General features: G+C 42.6%; 1 protein-coding gene across 1 annotated transcript in view; it reads right to left on the bottom strand.

Annotated features, from left to right (window-relative positions):
- The window catches only part of LOC144805650 (uncharacterized), a 225284-nt gene that overhangs the window by 186107 nt on the left and 15208 nt on the right, over positions 1 to 23969 (bottom strand). The window contains 1 exon segment of the mRNA XM_078672173.1: positions 20235 to 21619. Within this exon segment, the coding sequence (XP_078528299.1) occupies positions 20235 to 21619 (1385 nt within the window).

The following is a 23969-nucleotide window of genomic DNA, read 5'->3' as shown; positions in this document are numbered from 1 at the left end:
GCCAGCTAACTACCGGAATTTACCGGAATCTGTAGAGCAGCTTCAGCTCCATATCTGGAGGGCAAGTGTTCCTTTGCAAGACTGTCTCGAGTCTCTTATAGGTTCTGTAACACAGCAGAATGATTATCAACGTCAAAGAATACGGCTGTCGCCGCCATGTCTAGACCATCAAGGTCCGGGACAAACATTTTTATGCCAAAAAGCATTTTGTGCGGGTCTGCCCACCCAGAGATCTTCTAGGAAGATTATTTAGTGCACGTAGTACCTAAAACCCTAGCTGTCAAAGATTGCTTTAAGTCACGGTTCATTCGCTCCACAACAGAATTGCTCTCAGGCCGGTATGGAGACAAAAATTTCACCTGCACCCCAAAGACCCCATGGCTTCCTTGTACACCTTAGAGGTGAACGCTGGACCTGATCAGAATGGAAGGTGCCACGTGCAAAAATTCCCACAAGGACATGCAAATCTCGGATGACAGTTCAAGCATCAGCACTCCTTTGTGGCCAAATGCAGGGAAAACGTCCACTGCAACTAAGATATACTTATACGCAGTATCAGCAGAAAAAGGTCAGCAGTGATAAAATAAAACACAACCAATTGGTCTATTAGATATGTACAGCGGAGTTTGTGGTGGCCGTGCAGCAGTTGAAGGTTTAATCTGCTGACATACATAACAAGAAAGGACATATTCACAAGTTTATTTATACAATCCACGCCACCACTAACGCTGCTGTAAGATAGAGACATACGCTGAAACGTCGGCATGAGCCGAGTCTATGCCTTTGAGAGCGACTGTTATCAAGGGTAACCTGCGGTCCGCGTCATGAATCAGCCTGTCACGTTGTTAATTCTCACATCGGGAACCTTATCAGGACTTAAATGATAAGGGTATTTAGAAGGGAAACCCTTATGGTAATTATCACCGATCTCTGTAGCAGCTATAGCTGCCAAGATGTCATCATCATTCTTACTGTTGGATCTTGTAACTGCTGCTACTACATATGTTGCTACTGCCGTCTTTGCTGCTTCATCAGCAAGACTGTTGCCAACAGCGTGTACTCCTACACGCTGGTGACCAAGAGTATGAATAACATTTACGAGAGGCAGACGTTCTTTAATAGGGATTCCCTGATTTTGGTGTAATGCCGGTACGAGTAGTCTCGTGCGATTGGAATTTTTCCATTATAGACTATAAAAAACAAAGCTTGCCCTGACGCACCTTTCTCAAACTTTGCTATAATAGGGGGTTAAGAGTTTCCCCATGCCGAGGGCAAGCTTGACAAAAAAGAGGGACCATTGCTCAATAAACGGCTAGTAAGGGATTGGGACCTTTTACCCCTCATTCTCAGTAACCCAAGCACTAGAGCACGTAGCTCTGCCAACTGGGCGGTACAGTAACCTAATGTCTGCCTGTGCATGACATCGGACTTGAATTCTCCATTTACCATGGTACCAGCCACGATTGCGCAGGCCACTGAATAAGAATGCTTAGATCCTATCGCCGGTTGCATAATCGGGAATATAAATACGCCCGAATTTCAAAAATCCCAGCAAGAATTGTAGTTTTTTCAGAGTTGTAGGAGACCATAAACATGCGTATTTCTCCAGGAAGTGAGGTGCAAGACCTCTACCTTCATTGTTGAGCACAGGAACAACACTGTGAACTCCGCAATGTCTGACTTTGCAAAGATAAATTTATAACCGAAGTCCGCAAACATAGCTATGATGCGCTCAATGCGACACAGATGCAGCCATAATTTGTCATCCATTAGATAAATATCATCAATGTACGAGTACGCATCAGGATCAATGCCATCTAAGAAAGAGATGACACGTGTGGCAAAGACACCTGGGCTGTTTTTATAGTCTGTGGCCAATCTTTTAAATAGTTTTTGTTTGCCGCCACAAGTGAACGCAGTCCATTGACTACTAACGGAGGACAGCTTATGACTAAAAAAAGCCATTTGAAATGTCGTGTTTGATCTTAAATCTATTTCGCATCAGACTGTTAACGAGAGCTGAACTGTGGGTGTTCTGTACCGCACATGTACGACAATGTGAATTTAAATATTGATAATCCAAAACCAGAAAACACAAGAATATGTCTACACCCAATTAATTTTCAAAAACTTATTTCAGATCATAGGAGAAACACAAACTTATTGAGTTTGACCCGGTATTTTTATTTATACCTGTCGATTTCGAAGAAAAAAATTCATTCTTCTTTTGAAAGTTTCGCAAAAAAGGAAAAAACTGTACATTCAATACATTCAAATTCCAACAAATTCACTATACAAACACAAAAAATTGAAATTTTCCAAAAAGTGAATCTGAATTCATAAAGAATGAAGTGACAAAGTCAAAAGGAAGGAGCACGGCCTAAAATAAGGATGACTTTTACAACCAGCCAGAGCTAGTTCGAACGCTTAGTGATATTGATTGCTCCCTCAGATGTGCCGACGCGTTTGTAGTCCGAGGAAACCAGTACCCAGACTGTCATCAGCGCTTTGTCACTTTTCTGTGTAAAATGCAGAAAAACAATAAAGTTTTAATTATCTAGCTTGAAGCCTCTATTCTTTCTGGTATTGCACTAAACGATCTAAAATATGTACCTGTTGGTCTCTGATGTCCTGGCCTCTCACAGTATCGTCAGGCTCAGGGAAAACTTTTTTATGAATCTTTGTATTCAAGGAAGTGGCTCAAGCTGTGAAACAGGACATTTTATGTTCACTGCCTGTGATAGAAGGAAAAACTCTGATTTTCTCCACTCATTTATGTACACGAAGCGGGGAGGAGGAAGAAGATACAATCTTACTCATTCCTAACTCTTTTCCAGGCTCAGAGTCTTAATAGCTGCAAGTGGTCTCCTGTGCTTCTGTTTTCAAAAGCAGGTTCTGATAAAAGAAATTGTAACAATATTGAACCCATAATCTTGTGTACCCAACACCAGCGTCATTTGTTGCCACCAGTTTGCTATATAACGTACCTTTGTCAATGCGTAGGTACTGGATTGAATTACTATATCCTGATTACCATCAATCACCAAACCCGGCAGGGGAACACGCTCCCTGTGTCAAGAGAAAAGATCGATACATTTGTAACCGACCTGAGCAACACGTCTAAGTCCAAACGGACGGCTTCCTACATGAGGTGGGCTGTACATACTTGATTCTTTTCTTTAAAGGTGTAACCCGAATAGCTTGTCTTGTTGCATGTTTATCTAGGTTCCTGATCGATACTGTGACCTTATGCCCCTATTCGGCTATAAATCTATTTATTCCCTATATTGGCATAACCGTTCAAGTGCGATTTTCAGAAAAGTCATCTCTGGCCTCACACGAACAGAGCCACATTCCAGCATAGCTCTCTGCCACTTCCTTTGCGACCAATTAGTGCAATGACAGAGCAGAAGTCACTATCTGATATTCCTAGATTAACACTCTGAGTTCTTCAACAAGATAAAAACTCAGCAAACCTGGAAATCCCCGCTTGCTGTGTTTTGATTAGTAATGGAACTCTAATGAGCAACTGATAACTATCACTTCCTAGTGACATCTTTAATTGACGTCTTATGTCCAGCAAACTTGCGTCAAACCCGGCACCTGTCAGGTATAAATATTACCAACGTTGCCTTAGGAATGAGCTACTGTTGCTGATGCTAGCTGCCTGCAAGACCCCGTGTTGGTGAATCTAGCACTCTGTCGCTGCAGCCTGCTGTCCCTGTGGTGGTGAAGCTACTGATACCATTATCGCTGCTAAAGCGCGAACGATGGTGCTGTACGCTTAGGAGCTGAACAGCCGTCCCTCTGCGAAGACATCCAGCAGATTCCAGCTGCCCGCGGACGCTGTCCCCCCTCCTTCCTCGACGCGCTGAAGAGACCTGCTGCCTTTCTTCTGCAGAGAAATCCAGCTCCGGCGTTTCCGGTCTACCCTCGCGGGTGACTGGGATATCGAGAGTGACCCCTGAAGGAGATACCAATCCTCCATCATTCTATTCAGAGGTATGGTGTTGACTAAACCCTTAGACGAGAATTCTTGAAACAAACCTTGGCAAAACCAACTTAACTTAAAGCTACTTACTTACTCCCCTTCCACGTGTTAGGCTTAGGTCAGGCACACTGGGGTAGGCTTAGTTAGAAGCACCAGTTGAGTATGTTAGCCTAATGTATATATGACTGTATATATGTTTTATTACTTTTAAACCATTGTATGGCTAAGAAACCATATCAATGCTTTTACAGTTCTATTTCGCAATCCTTATCTTACTGTACGTACTTTTTATAATAACAAGTCTTGCAATTGTGGCAATACATTTCTCTTGTACGAGAAGAAAGAATGTTCAATAAATGTTAACCCTTTATTGACAAACGCCCGTCTCTCTATTCTCTACATCTCGTGAAAGTAAACTGCACTAGACTGACTGAGTGAAATACATGTCTATTGTTTCACACGACCCTAGAGATTGACTCTTGATCTGAGGAGCAAAGTTGTCATGTTGCACGGTTGTTGGAAAGCTGAATCCCTTCTTGTCTGTGCCAGGGAAGCTGATCACTTCCCATGTAGAGAAGAAAGTTTCCAGTGACCTCTGAGCTAGTTGGTAACACAACCCAATTAAGTTTAGCATAGTCAGTGGGGGCCTGGAATATCCGCAGTTCCACGTCGATACTACTGTTTATGTTATTTCAATGCGCAGGGCCTAGTGGGAAACTAGGAACTACACTACATGGCGCCCAACGTTTGGTAAGGCGATAAACTAACGCAAGACGGTAGAGTAACTCAGTCGTGCATATTTCACACAGACCCCTTTCTCCCGTAAATACTCCAATAGACGTCTGGAGTGGGTGAAAGGTTAAAATCCGCCCGACCTTAGTAGGAAGAGATTCCTATGTAAAGCTCTGGTTTATTCAACGTTGAAGGATACAGTGTTCCAAAATATTGTGCACCTAATCTTTGTCTCCTTGGAGACCTACTCTGCAAACCTTGCATTTTTACAATGCAAGAAAATAACGGAACCCCTGGGGCCGCAGCAGATGCGACTCAGCAAGGTCCCGAATACACAGACCCAGATGCAATTATCATCCCGGTCCACTTAAGAAGATCTATAACTTTAAAACTTATAGAAAACGGACTGACACCTCAAGGTGGTACAGTAATTTTCGTGATAGAGGCTCACGAGTATCGGCAGACAGAGGTATTCTATTCATGGATAAACTTTCCAGCGGTAAACGCTAGAACAAAAGAGTTTCACTATTACAAAATAGAGAAACCTCCGGAAGAGTACGCTCCTTTCGAGGAGATTGAAATTCCACTTAAATTTCAAGAGCACCTGCTCTGGTTTAATGGCGCCCTAAAACATAATGATCACATAACTAGGCTCGGTCCACTAGGTAGACCAGGAGCCACGTGGCCGGTTCTAGCCAGCTACACACCACATCCTGACATTGTAAAAATGTCTAGAGAAGAGCTGTTAGTACAGCTAAACACATTAATAAAAATACATAGGCAATTAGTCCAATAAGTAATGCGGACTGCAACAGTCCAACCAGCTGTTAATACACCACAGCTGACCCCTCATCAGGGGAACACAAATAAAATTACACCACAGAACATACAGTCATGTCTTGGTAAAACACCCATAAAACGGGAACAAATTCCTTTCTGGTTAGCACAGAAAATCACTCAAATAGAGGCAGAATTTCCTGATACTACCCCTATTGAGAAACACAGAATCTTGACCATCTGCCTTCCTATGGGAATCGCACCACACGTGGAGGACTGTGACACTTGGGGTACAGTCTTTGCTTCCATTTACACAAAAACACACGGTGTTCCGTCTATGGCGGTAATACCAGAAGTGCTAAAACAGATTCAAAATTAATTCGGTCCAGAGCCCGCTTTAAATCTAGGTATGAAATTACTGAAAGACTTCAAGCAGGTCACGGCTATATTATTAGCCAACATAAAGGGAGAAGCAGCTGTGGCGATTCGCCAGAAGTTGAAGGAAACAGATATAAAAGATCCTGTTGAGCTTGCCAAAATCATAGAAAAATGCTATGAAGAATTAGGTAGAGACAGCTTGGGTGGAAAACCAGTTAAGCCCCAACTGCTCGAAAATCCTGAAAAATTATTTATTAAAAATAATTCAAACACTCCTAAAAAGAGCTGGGATGGAAATAAACAATCCACCCCCAAGGAAAAAGTTTTCCAGTCCAGAGGAAGGTCTCCTCGACGGAGGGAAAGGACTCCGACTCGAGAACGCCAGTCTCCCCAGAGGGAGCCCTCTGAGAAAAGATATAACCTTAGAAATAGGGATAATCTGAAAAAACCTGAAAGATATCAAAGTATTGATACACGTCCCTCTCGATCTCTTCCACAGAATTCGGAAAGAAGAGGACGGTCAGACCCAGGAGAGCACACCAAGTCCAAAGACAAGGAACCTGCTCAGAGTAAAAAATCTCAATTTCAGAAAAAGAAGGTAGCCAGTATTAGAGTAATCAACCATGCCGAGAATACTGAGGACACAGTTGAAAAACGGGGAGTGGGCATTGACAATGTTGGACAGTGCAGCAGAAATCAGTATAGCGCGCAAGATCTTGATAAGTCATCTGGAGACAGTGGACACGAATGAATACATTCAAGTTGAAACTGCCGACGCCAGACTTAGCGAGCCCCATAAAATATACGAAATAACATTGCGTATAGAGGGTGATAAGACTAGGAAAATTAGGGGTCTATTTTGGGATAAGCTCTCAAAAGGCTATGATATTCTGTTAGCTGAAAAAGATTGGCCCCCGGAGTTTGTCAGGGAGTGCCCTCGTGGCGAAGAAGTGATTATGCCTGCCTTCTCGGATCACATTCCGATTCACAAAAAATACACATATGCAAGGAAATGGGCAGTAGCCCAGGCACCTGCATTATATAAAAATCATGTAGGATGGGATGAGGACTCACCTCCTCACAAAATCCAATTAAAAAGTGAACCAACTGCCCAACGACAGTATCCCATAAAGCAAGAAGCTAAAAAACAAGTCAGGGAGATCTTAGATCAACTTGAATACCAGGGGGTGATTGAAACATGCACCTCTCAAATGAACAATCCTTTGTTTCCTGTCTCCAAGCCAGACAATTCATATCGTCTAGTTTTGGACTACAGACATCTTAATACATGTTGCAAAACTGTTGCAGTACAAAACTCGCATAGTGCAGCCCTAATGAATAACATAGTTAGGAAAAAATATAAAACGACATTAGACATTTCTAATGGTTTCTTTTGTCAAAACATTGCACCAGAAAGCAGATATTTGACCGCTTTCTCTGCATTTGGGTCACAGAAAAAATTCTGTCGACTCCCACAGGGGTTCAAGAACAGCCCAGGACTATTCTCAGCTAGGGTAACAGAGTTACTACAAATCTATGATGATGAAGCATTATCTTACGTAGATGATATTTATCTCACAGACGACGACTTGGATACTCACTTAAAAAGAGTGAACACCATTATACTTGGGTTCGCAGCAGAGGGTTACAAATTCAACTTTAAAAAGTCCAGAATTGCCCATCTGACGGTACTGTTTTTAGGGTAGGAATTATCAAGTGAAGGGAAAAGCCTAGCGGACAACTTCTTAGAGAAGTGCGCTGTACTCCAAGCTCCAAAAACGCTGAAGAATTTACAATCCATATTAGGTTTTCTGAATTTCGGAAGAACTTACATACTAAATTACGCAGAGAGGGTTAAACCTCTCTACGAACTAATAAAACCTGATTTTAAACAAATCAATTGGACTCAAAAACACACCGAAATTTTGAGATCACTGCAAACAGACATGTTAGCAAAAACAAAATTAGATACATGTGACAACACGATCGATCTTGTAATCCGAGTCATCCCAGGAAGATGCGGATTCACGTACCTAACCTCTAATGAGGGAGAAAAGGTACCTATTTCAATTAAATCTCACTTGTACACACAAGCAGAAAAAACATTCAGTCCCACAGAAAGAACTGTGAAAGCAGTGCAAATCGCATTAGCAAATGAACGAGAACAAGCACACGGCAAACGGATTAATATCCTTACAGCGGAATCCGCCTTCGAGGCGCTATTCAGCCCAGTAAACCTGCCTACAGTGTCACTGGATCCGAAATAGATACAGTGCGTAGATTCTCTAGGAGCGGAAGACGTGAAATACTATTTCGCCCCGCAATTTGAAGAACTGAATGATTTAGAATATGAAGAAGAATATCCTCTGCCAATCGAAATTCTGCCTCTCCCACAGTACGCCTGTATAATCTATACAGATAGCTTTGTACAGCATTTCAATGTAGAGAGCAAATCCTACAATGCAGCGTGTGCGATCATTAAAGGTCGTTGGCTGTGCGGTAAATTCAGACCGAAAGTAACAAAAACTGAATCTGTAAGAAACTGTTCGGTTCAGAGAACTGAAATCAGATCTTTAAAGATGGCGCTCGAAAATGCAGAACGTGAATTCCCGACACTTATCGTGTGCGATTCTCATTTTTGCATCAACTCTTACAACAATAAACTGCAGAGTTGGATCAAAAACGACTACAAATATGACACAGGTGCCACAATAAAGCATAAATTGCTCTGGAACGAGGTAGCTCTTTTACACAAAGAACTACAAAAGACTCACGTGATTCACGCACAGAGTCTTCGACGTGATGGCGTTCACGTTGCAGGGAATTCATTGGCTAATACAGCCACAGCGGAAGCAACTAAACCGGCTTCCGTAGCCACAAAAAAGCGTACAGATAAATACATAGACGGGGAAACCATGCTGGCAGTAAAAACGACCGTAAAAGGCGACTGTGCAGCACTACCCGTAAACTATCCACTCAATTATGCATACATAATCGATGCAAACTCCGTTCCTTTTGCTCGAATCCCTGGAGTGGGGGATAGAGTAATTCCAAACACGAACAGGAGAATATTTTTAATAGCAGACGCACATATGGGTTTGGGTCCTAGGCACAGAGAGATCAAGGAATCACTGACTGAATTACAATCAGTATTCTGGTGGCCGGGAATGAGTGTAGAACACCAAATATATGCAAACAACTGTGAAAACTGCAATAGGGATCGCAATAAGGAACCATGCTACCGGCTACCAGTCAGAAAGAGCGTAACGCTGCCTACACCCCATCCTGCGTCCTATTAACAGTTAAGACGAAAAGCACTTAAAAAATGAGGCCTCCAGCGCTCGGCTGACGCTAGAACGGTTATAAAAGATTTGCGAGTCTTTATCGGCACATACGCAATTACCACGTTCCATTCTGACCAGGGTCCTGCTTTCAGCTCTCGAGCTTATAAGGAGGCCATGGCTAGCATGGGAATTGGGTTGCGGTATTCTTGTCCGTCATACCCCGGAAGGGAACAGTGTGGTAGAAAGAAAAAAACGTGACATAAAGCAATCTATAACAGCGAAGGTATTAGGTTCAGGCGCTGGGTGGGTCAAACATTTAATAAGTGTCCAGACTAGTCTTAACAACATGCCAAGAAATTCTCTAAAAGGTTTCAGCCCATACGAACTATTGTTCGGAATTAGAATGCGTGTTCAGGACCTCGATAGTCAGATGTCAGTGGTACAAGAAAAAACAACAGACTTTGACATCAAAGATCGTTTGGCTGTTTTACAGGAACTGAATGAAACACGAAAATCATTAAGCAACAGAAAGTTAAAGCAACAGCCAAGTACCACTGACGAGGCACGACCAGCAACAGCCCCAGCAAGGCCTGTCTGGATTCCAAAGATTGGGGATCTAGTCAGAGAAAAGATCGCGGTGAAGAAGGAATTTGGGCCTTCTTACAGAAAAGCAGTACCTGTCTTAGCAGTCACCGGAACAAGATCAGTTGTGCTACCGCCCCTTGCTGGTAAAAAGGAGAACAGAGTCGTGTCTATCGATCTGGTAAAACCACAAGCATGTGGCCTATAATCAACAGTAGGCCCAGTGGACTCCCAAGAAACAACAGAATACCCAAACTTGCAACAATCCAAGAGGTTCAAACTGAAAGACTAATCACATTCGATCAGCCTGCAGTGCACAATGAAGGACTATGCAATAATGCCATGGAACTTGTGCCTCATGAGACACAGATTGAAACAGTTTGTCAAGAAACACCAGTCTACAATAATGTGGCATCAGAAAGTGCTACCGAAAGACAAATTGAAAGAACAATCCCAACAATTGACAGAACTGCCTCTGGTTATTTCATCAACTTCGACAACTTCTCTGAAGATCAAAACGACCCCGAAGGGATGCCAGAAACAAAAAAGTATTCTAAAGAAAATACTACAGGACTCCTTTAACAAATCAAAGAACTATATCTGGATTCACCGTTGATTGAGCATTGGATTATCTCAGGGGTATTCATACTCCTACTATGCCTAATTTTAATTTTAATTTTAGGAAAGTTTATTACAATTGAATGGACACAGCAAGTCAGAACATCAACCTAGTCCTGAAACCACACAGATCATCCCACGTGAAGAAAAGAGAACTGTCAACAGTAAATGTCACAGCAATTCCAATACCTGGTGGGGTAGTATGGGAGAAAACAGACTATGAGATCTATGGTCCGGTCGAAATCCTGAAGTATCCTCATCAACTAAAGGTTTCCTTAAGTGACTTTGTGACACCTAGTACATTCTCTGATGATTGGGACTTTAACAGTATTAATGACATGACGTCTGATTTAGTAATGTCAGCTAGATTCACAGATCATGATTATTTACAAGGTTCATCTAGTTATGAGCAGCTATTCTGTTACACCCACTATGGGGATCATTACTTGCATAAATCTGCACAGCCTAGAAATGTTTTTATGTATAATCAATGGGAACATTGTTCTACACCACCTAAAAGCAGTTCTAAAGCATTTTTTGAGAAATTCAAATACTTCTCAGGGTTTAACACCAGTGATGCAGAAACGTTTTATTACAAACTGTTAGATAAAACAGGAATGAAAACAATGCTGACAAATTCTAAATTGATATATTCAGAAGCATTTTATGACAAAATGATGACATTTGGTTTTGATTATTGGAAAAATAATATTGAAACGAAAACAATTTGGGGTACAAAAGATTGGCAGGTGCAAGGCATAGAAGCACTATTTAGAACCTGCATGATACCAGAACAAATGTTATTTTTAAATGACACAATACACCAAACATCTTGTCTTGGCCTAGCTAAGATCAAAGACTTTAAAACACCGTCTATACCAAAGCCAATACCTGAGAATACAACCACAGATATTGAGTTAGACGTGTCACAAATTTTACATTTCAACAGAACACATCCTGATTGGAAAAAGTGGTTAATCTGGCCTACAGACACAAATAGCTGTCAAGATAGATTCCTGAATAAAACACAGGGGTTAAAAATGACCAGATTAGACTCGAGATATTCCCAGAGACAACATCCAGGGATTATAACAACATACAGTGTAGGGAAACTCTGCCTTGAATGGCTAACAACATCCACACTGGCTGAAATTAAGCAACACTTGTCTTTACTAAAAGATGGTGCTGATTTGCGCGATTTCATTCTTGGACCTCGCAAACAGCGTCAAAAGCGTTTCATAGCGACCAGTATCTATGCTGCTTACAACGAGGCTTGGAAAGTAAAGCAAATTGAAACTGCTGAAAAAATACGAGAAATTGATCGTATTAATTTTGAGAAATCACTTTCTGTAGTAGACAATGGGTTAATGTCTCTGTCTTCCAGAATATATTCATTGGACAATATTGTATCCTCTGCCTTTGATGTGATAGACAGAGACTTGCTAATGTTACAACAGGGCCAGTCTCAATTACGCTCTATTATAGAATTAGGCTGGACGCTGCAAAATCTTCGTTCAGGCTATGTGCCTTGGCGTTTAATCAACACAACGTCATTATTTTCCAGTTTTAACCTTACTGATAAACAGATCAGTTTGGCACAGAAAGGAGCAGACTATACAATCCTGAGCATCGAAAAACTCGAGAGATTACCATTGACAATGTCAGAGAGTCCTGTCATTGAATGGATAATACAAGGAATTATCACAATTCCGATAACAACTTTCCGATTTAAAAAGTGCCTTGAGTACATACCTGCTGGCCAATATGAACAATTGGGTAAAGGATATGTAAAATCTAAATGGAAATTACCATACACTCATTCTTGCTATAGTGACAGTGACAAAAATGTATTTCTTAGTGGTGAGAACTGTAAACATTCACTAAGCGGTATACTTTTGTGTCAGGGTATTAATTTACACGGAGCATGTGATGGAAATTCTAACAACCTTTCATGCCACCAGCTAGTCACACCTGCAACTCAGATAGAGCCCTTCTTTATGCAACTTTCGAACGGGAGTTACATTCTTAGAACGGATCACAGATGTTGTGGCCTCGTGCCAGGGAAAAGTTATCTAGTAGAAGTAACATCCATGGTCAAATGCTGTATGCAAGCATTGTTTCCGAGTGGGCCTGCAGACACAGTGACTCCCATCTGGCCTCGTCTGAATCTCTATTCTATACAAATTGATACATTAAGCAAAATGAAATCTGTACTTTTACAGACAACAGTGCCTATAACGTCATCAAAAGAGACGTATGATCTTCTAGTTGCAAGGACAGCTACTGAAGTTCATGACCTTTTATCAACAAATTGCCCCGTGCATTTCGTAGAAATGTTCAGCCAACTCCTTAACATGTCTAGTGCAACAAGCATCCCAGGCATATTTAAGACAGTCTTTACGGGACTGCTAACACCCTTCCAGGCAATTTTGGGAATCGTTCCTAGTTTTGTACACTCTGTTTTTGGCGGCATACCATTATTTTTGGGACTTGTAGCAGGGATTTTATTTTTCACCCTCCTGCTTCGTTATGGCAAGCCTCGGCTCAGACATAGCTCCCATGGGAATGGAAGAGACAATCCTAGCAATGCGCTACCGGGACAGGATAACTAACGTCCTTGGATTGGCCAGGCTGAGAGATCTAAACATGACCTGGTTCCTTTCATTCAGACCTATATGGCAAAATTGCATTTTACCTGTGCTACGGTGTATGCTTTGCGGCGATGAATGCGTGTTGGACATCTGTCTTTCACTTCCATCAGCAGTACCAATGGACGTCGATACTTTGCTCAGTCCAATAACGGCTCACGCATTGTGTTGTCCCCAGCGGCTACCAATCCTGATGACGGCATTCTTGGAGACTCCTGTGCTACAACCAAGTGGTAACAGTGGAGCGAGTGACAAAAGCAACATCATCCAGGTACAACGTTCTGTGAGCATTGCTGGTCCCGACTGTGATGACAGCAATCATTCTCACACCTGCCAAGTTACAGCGCTATCTAATTTGGTTGAACTATCACCTGAATTTGTAGACCAATTCTTTGAGAGCCTGTCTGATACGATGTTCTCACCCGTACAGAAACAATAACTTTTAGAAGCTTTTCCGACACACAGCGTTCCCATGAACTCTGAATTCGGCCTTACATCAAATCAAACTTGGCAGCAAAAACGCCTCCTGGTTCAACGATGATCTTAAGAAATCGAAGAAACTCTGCCGCTCACTCGAGAAGGCCTGGAAAAAAGACCCAAACACCAGCACCAGGGACGCCTTCAAAAACGCCACCCGCATACACCACCAACTAATCCGGTCTGCAAAGAAAGCCGCTTTCAAAGACCGACTAGACAACAACGCCCACAACAGCAAGGAACTATTCAACATCATCAAAGAATTCACCAACCCCTCAGCCAACTCCAATGATATCACCCCCTCTCAAGCTCTCTGCGACTCCCTAGCCTCGTTCTTCCACAACAAAATCACAGACATCCACAACAGCTTCGACAACCAACCCGGAGACCATCCCACCCAGTCTTCTGCCATACCTTCACCCCCCTTGAACATCCTTAACAAATGGAACCCAATCTCCACCGAGGACACCATCCGCCTGATGAACTCCATCCACTCAGGATCCCCCACAGACCCGTGCCCTCACCACATCTTCAACAAAGCTGACTCCATCATAGCACCACACCTCCGAGACGTCATCAACGGCTCCCTCAACTCCGCCACCTTCCCGGAAAGCTGGAAACACGCCGAACTCAGCGCCCTTCTGAAAAAACCCACAGCGGACCCCACCGAACTCAAAAACTACCGCCCCATCTCGCTCCTTCCATTCCCGGCCAAAGTCATCGAGAAAGCCGTAAATAACCAGCTCGCCGCCTTCCTCGAAACCAACAAATCCCTCGACTCCTCACAGTCCGGCTTCCGAGCCAAACACAGCACGGAGACCGCCCTCATCGCAGCAACAGACGACATTCGTACTCTACTGGACAATGGAGACACAGTCGCCCTCATCCTCCTAGACCTCTCCGCAGCCTTCGACACAGTCTGCCATAGCACTCTTCTACAGCGCCTCAAAAACATCGGGATCCAAGGAAAAGCACTGGAATGGATCACCTCATTCCTCACCGGAAGAACCCTGAGAGTCCGCCTCCCACCATTCAAATCCGAGGCTACTGAAGTCATCTGCGGCGTACCCCAAGGTTCCTCACTCAGCCCCACCCTCTTCAACGTATACATGAGCCCCCTCGCGACCATCGCTCGCCAACACAACCTCAACATCATCTCCTACGCAGATGACACCCAACTGATCCTATCACTCACCAAAGACCCCAACACCGCCAAAACCAACCTACATGAAGGCATGAAAGAAGTAGCAGAGTGGATGAAGCACAGCCGCCTGAAACTGAACTCAGACAAAACAGAAGTCCTTATCTTAGGTACCTCCCCCTCCGCTTGGGACGACTCTTGGTGGCCGGAGGCCCTTGGAAAAGCACCCATCCCAACGGACCACGCACGGAACCTGGGCATCATCCTGGACTCCTCACTCTCTATGAACAGACAAGTCAACGCAGTCTCATCTTCATGCTTCAACATCCTCAGCATGCTCAAAAAAACATTTTGCTGGATCCCCACCGAAACCAGAAAAACAGTCACCCATGCACTGGTTACAAGTCGCCTGGACTACGGAAATACCCTATACGCCGGTATCACCGCAAAACTCCAGAAAAAACTCCAACGCATCCAGAATGCATCTGCCAGACTCATACTAGACATCCCGCATAAAGACCATATCTCTAGCCACCTGAAAAACCTCCACTGGCTCCCCGTCAATAAGAGGATTACTTTCCGCCTCCTAACCCACGCTCACAAAGCACTCTACGAACTTGGACCCGAATGCCTCAACACACGACTTTCCTTCTACACCCCCCCTCGCCAGCTACGATCTTCCAACCAAGCCCTTGCTACCATTCCTCGCATCAATAAAACCACCATGGGAGGTAGATCCTTCTCCTACCTCGCAGCTAAAACATGGAACTCACTCCCCACTCACCTACGTCTCACTCAGAACCACCTAGCATTCAGAAAGCAACTTAAAACCTGGATATTCGACAAGTAATTCCCATCCCTTCCTCAAGCGCCTTGAGACCCTCTGGGTATGTAGCGCGCTATATAAATTTTTTGACTTGACTTGACTTGACATCAACAAAAACTGAAAAAGCTTTGGAACTCTATTTTTCCCCGTTCAAGCAATAATTCTTAGAATTGGACATTTTTAATATTGACCCTTTTTTTGGCACGAACAATTCTTTGCTTAGCGTAAAAACTATTCTTAGAGAACAGAAGCTTCACACTTCTATTTCTAAACACATCTAGAGACATAACAATATTACACCAGCCTCTAGCACATGTTATTACAATGCATTTATATGTGATGATTTATCTCGCCCTTCTTCTGTCAGAGATACTTCATGTGTAATTCTTTTTGCATAATCGTTCATTGATTTCATATGCAATAATTTTTGAATGATTTCTATGCTTCAAAAAACGTACAGTCCCTAAATTTCATGTATTTCAAGTACGCCTATTTCGAATGCATTTATGTATTTTGGGGTGGGCAATGTTACACATGCATCTAATTGCTTTAGTTTTAGTAATTTGATGGACATGAAAACGTGGAGTGGGTGTTGCGTGTTTATCTAGGTTCCTGATCGATACTGTGACCTTATGCCCCTATTCGGCTATAAATCCATTTATTCCCTATATTGGCATAACCGTTCAAGTGCGATTTTCAGAAAAGTCATCTCTGGCCTCACACGAACAGAGCCACATTCCAGCATAGCTCTCTGCCACTTCCTTTGCGACCAATTAGTGCAATGACAGAGCAGAAGTCACTATCTGATATTCCTAGATTAACACTCCGAGTTCTTCAACAAGATAAAAACTCAGCAAACCTGGAAATCCCCGCTTGCTGTGTTTTGATTAGTAATGGAACTCTAATGAGCAACTGATAACTATCACTTCCTAGTGACATCTTTAATTGACGTCTTATGTCCAGCAAACTTGCGTCAAACCCGGCACCTGTCAGGTATAAATATTACCAACGTTGCCTTAAGCAATGAGCTACTGTTGCTGATGCTAGCTGCCTGCAAGACCCCGTGTTGGTGAATCTAGCACTCTGTCGCTACAGCCTGCTGTCCCTGTGGTGGTGAAGCTACTGATACCATTATCGCTGCTAAAGCACGAACGATGGTGCAGTACGCTTAGGAGCTGAACAGCCGTCCCTCTGCGAAGACATCCGGCAGATTCCAGCTGCCCGCGGACGCTGTCCCCCCTCCTTCCTCGACGCGCTGAAGAGACCCGCTGCCTTTCTCCTGCAGAGAAATCCAGCTCCGGCGTTTCCGGTCTACCCTCGCGGGTGACTGGGATATCGAGAGTGACCCCTGAAGGAGATACCAATCCTCCATCATTCTATTCAGAGGTATGGTGTTGACTAAACCCTTAGACGAGAATTCTTGAAACAAACCTTGGCAAAACCAACTTAACTTAAAGCTACTTACTTACTCCCCTTCCACGTGTTAGGCTTAGGTCAGGCACACTGGGGTAGGCTTAGTTAGAAGCACCAGTTGAGTATGTTAGCCTAATGTATATATGACTGTATATATGTTTTATTACTTTTAAACCATTGTATGGCTAAGAAACCATATCAATGCTTTTACAGTTCTATTTCGCAATCCTTATCTTACTGTACGTACTTTTTATAATAACAAGTCTTGCAATTGTGGCAATACATTTCTCTTGTACAAGAAGAAAGACTGTTGAATAAATGTTAACCCTTTATTGACAAACGCCCGTCTCTCTATTCTCTACATCTCGTGAAAGTAAACTGCACTAGACTGACTGAGTGAAATACATGTCTATTGTTTCACACGACCCTAGAGATTGACTCTTGATCTGAGGAGCAAAGTTGTCATGTTGCACGGTTATTGGAAAGCTGAATCCCTTCTTGTCTGTGCCAGGGAAGCTGATCACTTCCCATGCAGAGAAGAAAGTTTCCAGTAACCTCTGAGCTAGTTGGTAACACAACCCAATTAAGTTTAGCATAGTCAGTGGAGGCCTGGAATATCCGCAGTTCCACGTCGATACTACTGTTTATGTTATTCCAATGCGCAGGGCCTAGTGGGAAACTAGGAACTACACTACAGTCTTTATCGCACGGCTCCTAAAATTATAACAAGACTTATTTACCACGTGTAGCTTTTAAATTCACACGCGTTGTGCCGCTTACAGAGTCGGCATTTTTAAAGAAAATTTATCAAAACTTGTTCCGCTGCAAGAAACATATTGAACCTAAGCCCTATGTACCCCAACAAAAGAGATATAAAGTTGACACAATTCGTCAATCGGAGCATTGAGATAACGTGGATATGGTGTGAACCCGGCTAAGACTGGTCAAGTGGCCCTGGGAATTGACAAGGGACCTAACCGAACCGGAATTACGGTATGGGGGAGGGTGCCATTAAACCAAACATGATGCTGCCATGCCGAAATTGGAATCTCTTGTGTCCTATATGGAGTATAGTTTACCGGAATCGCAGTGTGAGTGTATGTATGAAATGTATCCTCATCCGCATTTATTGCAGGAAACATGACCCAAGAGTAGAAAAGCTCAAAGGGAAATGCTGAATCAGCAATCACCACAAAGATAAGACATACCATCGTCTGGTACTCCAAACTGCGCCAGATGACGCCGGAGCTCTGCCCAACTATGGTGAGCTATGTCAATATCACCCATGAGGACATAGAGAAGAAAAACAATTTATATAAATTGCAGTACAACAAAAAAGAGTAGTAATTCAAAATGTGAACCTTTTTATTAATCTCATGCTTGAATTAACCTATAACACATTCGTATAGGTAGGTTAATCCGTCACGCCTGTTAACCGGAAAAGGTGTTGAGGGTATTGTGAACAGATACAAGCACTAATCAAGACTTTGGGCGCCATGTTGCGGGAATTCTGCTCATGCACAGAACTATGCACAGGAAACCAGGACCTCAGTGTATTGTGGAGTACCGAAAATCCACCTCAGTGCCCAGAACCCCTATCCGACTAGCAACAGTGTCTCATTCATTCTCCGTACTACAGCGAAGCTACCAATGAACAAGCGACTTTGGGACCTCTCAGGAATAGTGGGAATCAAGAACACTCTTTTGTTTTTATTCTCATAAATGTCCATAACATGAGCAATCAGAGACACTGTATAGTTTAAAATGTTTATTTCAACTACGTGCTCTAAGCTGCAGTATCTTTGCTAACATAAGTAAAAAGATGCATAAAATCAATACTATCAACATTGTTACAATTCCATAAAATACAAAGGGAGAAATCATATAATGATAGTGGAACCAGGTCTATAGCGCCTTGTGTACCACCCTCCCCTTGCTAGGAGCTAGGTATTATAATAATACAAGATCTCTAGGTTAAAACCGCGAACCCCATACCTCCAAAGTCAGGTGAAGTGAATCACATCCCAGATCAGCACAGCTCTTTCTCGATTGAAAGGTTTTTTCCAAGTGCTAGTCTCATGCATGCAGTGCAATATTAAAAGCACCTGAGTTTTCAGAAATGAGCAGCTGTGTTTGTGTTGTGTCTAGAGCGTGGGCCGATCAACCTGCATCAACAGCATACATTGTTATTTTAACCTTGAACACTTTGTGCAGACTTGAGGTCGCAGTGTGAGTCTAGAGATATGAAAAACAGACCGTTCTCATGTGAAAAAAAAGCAAGAAGTTTGTCTTTATAAAAACAGAGACATGTAGTGTCATGTGCAAAAGCAGCAAAATGGCGTTTTCGCAACAAACTCACTTATGCTACTATAGCAATGTGTGCAGGCAGAATCATATTCATCCCTACACTTTTACAGGTAGCATGAACAGGAACACTTGGATGTTTTTCTTTGTAAATCTTCATCACCAAATAAAAACCACCAGTGTTTCTTTTCTTTTATTCCACATTGAGCTAGTGTCCCAGTGGATTTCCTGTTATATAACGTTGTTGTTTTTATGTGCACCGAAGTGAACAATCACTGGGAACAGACACTTTCAATATTCTACAAATCTTTGGTTTTCTTCATTTCTTCTAGTCGAGTCTTCATTCATCTTGTATTTGAATAACCCACATAATTATATACTTGTTCCTGTAATTCCTTCATCTCACAATAACAGTTCTGCTCCTGTCTATGTCCTCAGATGAGTCAATATTATTGTTAATGTTCTTAAGTTCTTTTTGAATTCACTGCATCTCTAGGATTATTTCTAAGTGAGTTAAATGAAGGTGTGTGTTTGCTGAGGCTCTGTAGGATCAGATATTGACAAAAGCTCGTCACACTTTTAGTGCAATTGTAAGGTTTACCCCAGGTGTGTCTGCAATTGGCAAAATCACTTCTGACATTCATTGCAATGCCCATTTTTACTCTGTGTGTGTTAGTTGATGTATTCGTAGGTTTTATAAGAGACAGAAGATATTCACACATTCACTGCACCTGAAAGGATTTTTCTCTGGGTGCATTAACTGATGAATCCTTAATGCAAAAGATTTCCTAAAGATACTTCTACACTCACTACAGTTGTACGGTATTTACAGAGTGTGTGTAAGCTGATGTCTACATAGGCTTGATAATTGACTACATTTCTTCTCACATTCATTGCACTTGAAGGCTTTTCTTCTGTGTGTGTTCGCTGATGCCTGTTTAGGATTGATAATGGACTTCAGCTTTTCAAGCGTTCATGGCATTTAAAAGATTTGTTTCCCCTTTGTGAGCTCGCTGATGATTTCGTAATGCTGAAGAGTAAGTAAAACTACTGCCACATTCACTGCAATCGTATGGTTTTTCCCCTGTGTGTATTCGCTGATGTCTCTGGAGGGTTGTTAACCGACTAAAGCTCTTTACACATTCACTGCACTGGTATGGTTTTTCCCCAGTGTGTATTCGCTGATGTCTGCGGAGGTCTGTTAACTGACTGAAGCTCTTTACACATTCACTGCACCGGTATGGTTTTTCCCCTGTGTGTATTCGCTGATGTCTCTGGAGATTTGATTGCACCCTAAAACTACTTCCACATTCACTGCACTGGTATGGTTTTTCCCCTGTGTGTATTCTCTGATGTGAGCGGAGACATGTAATATGACTAAAGCTCTTCACACATTCACTGCACTGGTATGGTTTTTCCCTTGTGTGTGTTCGCTGATGTGTTTGGAGTTCTGCTAACATGCGGAAACTCTTCACACATTCACTGCAATGGTATGGTTTTCCCCCTGTGTGTATTTTCTGATGTGTGTGGAGCTGTGAAATGTGATTAAAGCTCTTTACACATTCATTGCAATGGTATGGTTTTTCCCTTGTGTGTATTATCTGATGTCTATGGAGGTCTGAAATTTGACTGAAGCTCTTTTTACATTTGTTGCAATGGTATGGTTTTTTCCCTGTGTGTATTCTCTGATGTGTGTGGAGGTTTGATAGTTGACTGAAGCTCTTTACACCTTCCTTGCAATGGTATGGTTTTTCCCCTGTGTGGGTTCGCTGATGTTTTTGGAGTCCTTGTAAACGACAGAAGCTCTTCACACATTCAGTGCAATGGTATGGTTTTTCCCCTGTGTGCATTCTCTTATGTGTGTGGAGCTGTGAAATGTGACTGAAACTCTTCACACATTCACTGCAATGGTATGGTTTTTCCCCTGTGTGCATTCTCTGATGTCTATGGAGGTTTGATAATTGACTGAAGCTCTTTACACATTCCTTGCAATGGTATGGTTTTTCCCCTGTGTGGGTTCGCTGATGTTTTTGGAGTTCTTGTAACCGACAGAAGCTCTTCAAACATTCACTGCAATGGTGTGGTTTTTCCCCTGTGTGCATTCTCTTATGTGTGTGGAGCTGTGAAATGTGACTGAAACTCTTCACACATTCACTGCAATGGTATGGGTTTTCCCCTGTGTGCATTCTCTGATGTCTATGGAGGTTTGATAGTTGACTGAAGCTCTTTACACATTCATTGCAATGGTATGGTTTTTCCCCTGTGTGTATTCTCTGATGTGTGTGGAGGTTTCCAATTTGACTGAAGCTCTTTCCACATTCATTGCAATGGTATGGTTTTTGCCCTGTGTGTATTCTCTGATCTGTGTGGAGTATTGGAATTTGATTGAAGCTCTTTACACATTCACTGCAATGGTATGGTTTTTCCCCTGTGTGTATTCGCTGATGTCTTTGGAGGTGTTATAACCAACTGAAGCTCTTCACACATTCAGTGCAATGGTATGGTTTTTCCCCAGTTTGTATTCGCTGATGCTCTTTTAGGGTTTCTAATTGGCTAAAGTTCTTGACATATTCAGTGCAATTGCATGATTTTTCTCCTGCCCGTGTTTCCTGAAGGGTCAGCATAGTTAATAAACCACTTGCGTTATTTTCACATTCCCTGTATGTGTGTGATATTTCCGATTTAACAATAAAATACAAGACTCACTAAATACCTGCCACATTCATAATATCAGTAAGGCTTCCTTGTGGGTGATTGCATCTTTAGAATGGATAATGGCTTCGCATGCTTGCGGGTTAAGCTTAATCTTCCTTCCGGTAGGTGCAAATTGGGACAATACTCTGTACTTCAGAGAGCAGAGCTCCGCTTTCCTTTAGCCTTCAGTTGTTAGACTCCACTTTGTTGTGCTTTTCCCTGGTGCCTGTGGTTTGGCTAGAAAGAGTTAACAATACACATAGAGCACTGAATGCTGGTCTGGTGCCAGTTTAGATAGCGAAGCACTGCTCTAGCCATATCATGATGGGGAAGCGACTCGTAATGTGTACAGCTACTCCAAAGAGTGTCCCGGGGCAAAGCACAGGTCAGAAAAGAAAGTAAATCGGTTGTTTCAAACATGGTCAAAAAGCCAGGTTTTCAACCATTTTTTAAACATTATCATGTTGCTAACAGCTCTAAGCTGAAGAGGGAGTTTGTTCCAAGCTATGGATCCCAAATAGACACTAGACCTTCCTCCAACTCTCATACCAGCCTCATGATCAAAGCTGGTGTTGGACGCTTGATTATACAGCAAGTGGTTTTTCAGTTTTGTTGTCTTGGTTTTGTTGAGGTAATTTCTTCGTCTTGGGGTGTCAAGGTGCAGATCTCAGACTCGGACACTCACTGAATTGCCTTTGACTGCTTCTTCCTGGATCTGTCCTCTGCCTCTGATTGCACTGATGTTTTTGGAGCTCCTTATTTTTGATAATTTTTGCAGGTTTGATGTGTTATCTTCATTATTCATAATCAATCCGTGCATTTAAGGCTTATTTTCTGTTGGATGTAAAGAAATGTAATATTACTAACTGCAAATGTAATACAATGTGAATACACAATATTTAACCAGCTGGATAAAACATCTCTTCTCTACCATATTTGAAATTTAGTAAGGAACCTTTTACCATACATGGATATTTCATTAAAACTGTGGTTGAACATGTCACATCTTATTTACTTCTGAGAAGGCAGTGATTTACCATTGTTCAGAGTAAATTACTAAGGAAAGGGCAGCTACAGAGCACTCATGTGCTACAGGTACAGTTTTGTGTAGATACACATGGATAAGATTTCATTTAAACGGAACAGATTGTGGAAAAAGAGAGGAATCAGAAAGCGCTGCCGTTAATTCAATTTCAGGAAGTATCTACCTTAGGTAGCTCTTCAGGAAGTGTATAACAAAGGTAACTCTTCAGGAAGTGTATAACAAAGGTAACTCTTTATGAACTGTATAACAAAGGTAACTCTTCAGGAAGAATATATGACAAAGGTAACTCCGGACATCTTTTTCCACAATGCTTTCCTGTTCCCACTGGATCAGCTCAAATGCCAACTGCCGCCTTTACCTTGCTTGTTACTAAAGACAGGGGTCCCTGTTTACACAGGGTGGTCACTCCTTGACAACAAGGGAGATGTCTTCAGTCTTCTAGTCGGTATAGAATGTCGAAGGTCCAAGAGTTTCATTTCAGAGTTTCGTTCCAGGATAATCTAGTCCTGGGGACACAGCACCTATCTTTATACTAAGAAAATGGGCTGGATTACCCACTAGGTCCCTCCTATGGGTGCACCTGGGAAGGGGATGGTTACACCCCTTACCCTTTGTCCAGTATCGTGCCAGAGCGGGGCTGGAGTGCCCCAGCAACTGGTTTTAACCGGACTATGCATGGAGCATCTTGTGTGCCCCAGGCAGTGTCTGGAAAAGCATTGTTCCATTCAACCCACACTGCCCTAATACACTACAGGCTGTCTGGGGAGGTCCTAGCACCTTCCTCGACAGGAAACCCATTGTCCAGGCCTCCCTTGCTGGAGTTTTGTCCAGCAGCAGGAGATCAGACTCGTGTCTGTGGCAGCAGCATCCATTTTGTGATGCTGAAGCTCTATTTAACTCTAACCGGGTAAAGCAGTAACATACATGTTTTTCCCTCTAGAAGGGTGGAATGCTACCCCCGCCGCCGGAATTGGTGGGAGGGGGTAGTATTCCAAAGTGTTTGACACCTTACACCACATGTTTTGATAAAGCCACACCAAAGTTAGCATTTAACCGCGA

Source organism: Lissotriton helveticus, chromosome 1_2 (assembly GCF_964261635.1).
Source record: "Lissotriton helveticus chromosome 1_2, aLisHel1.1, whole genome shotgun sequence".
NCBI lineage: Eukaryota > Metazoa > Chordata > Amphibia > Caudata > Salamandridae > Lissotriton > Lissotriton helveticus.
This window is presented reverse-complemented; position numbering and strand designations above follow the sequence as displayed.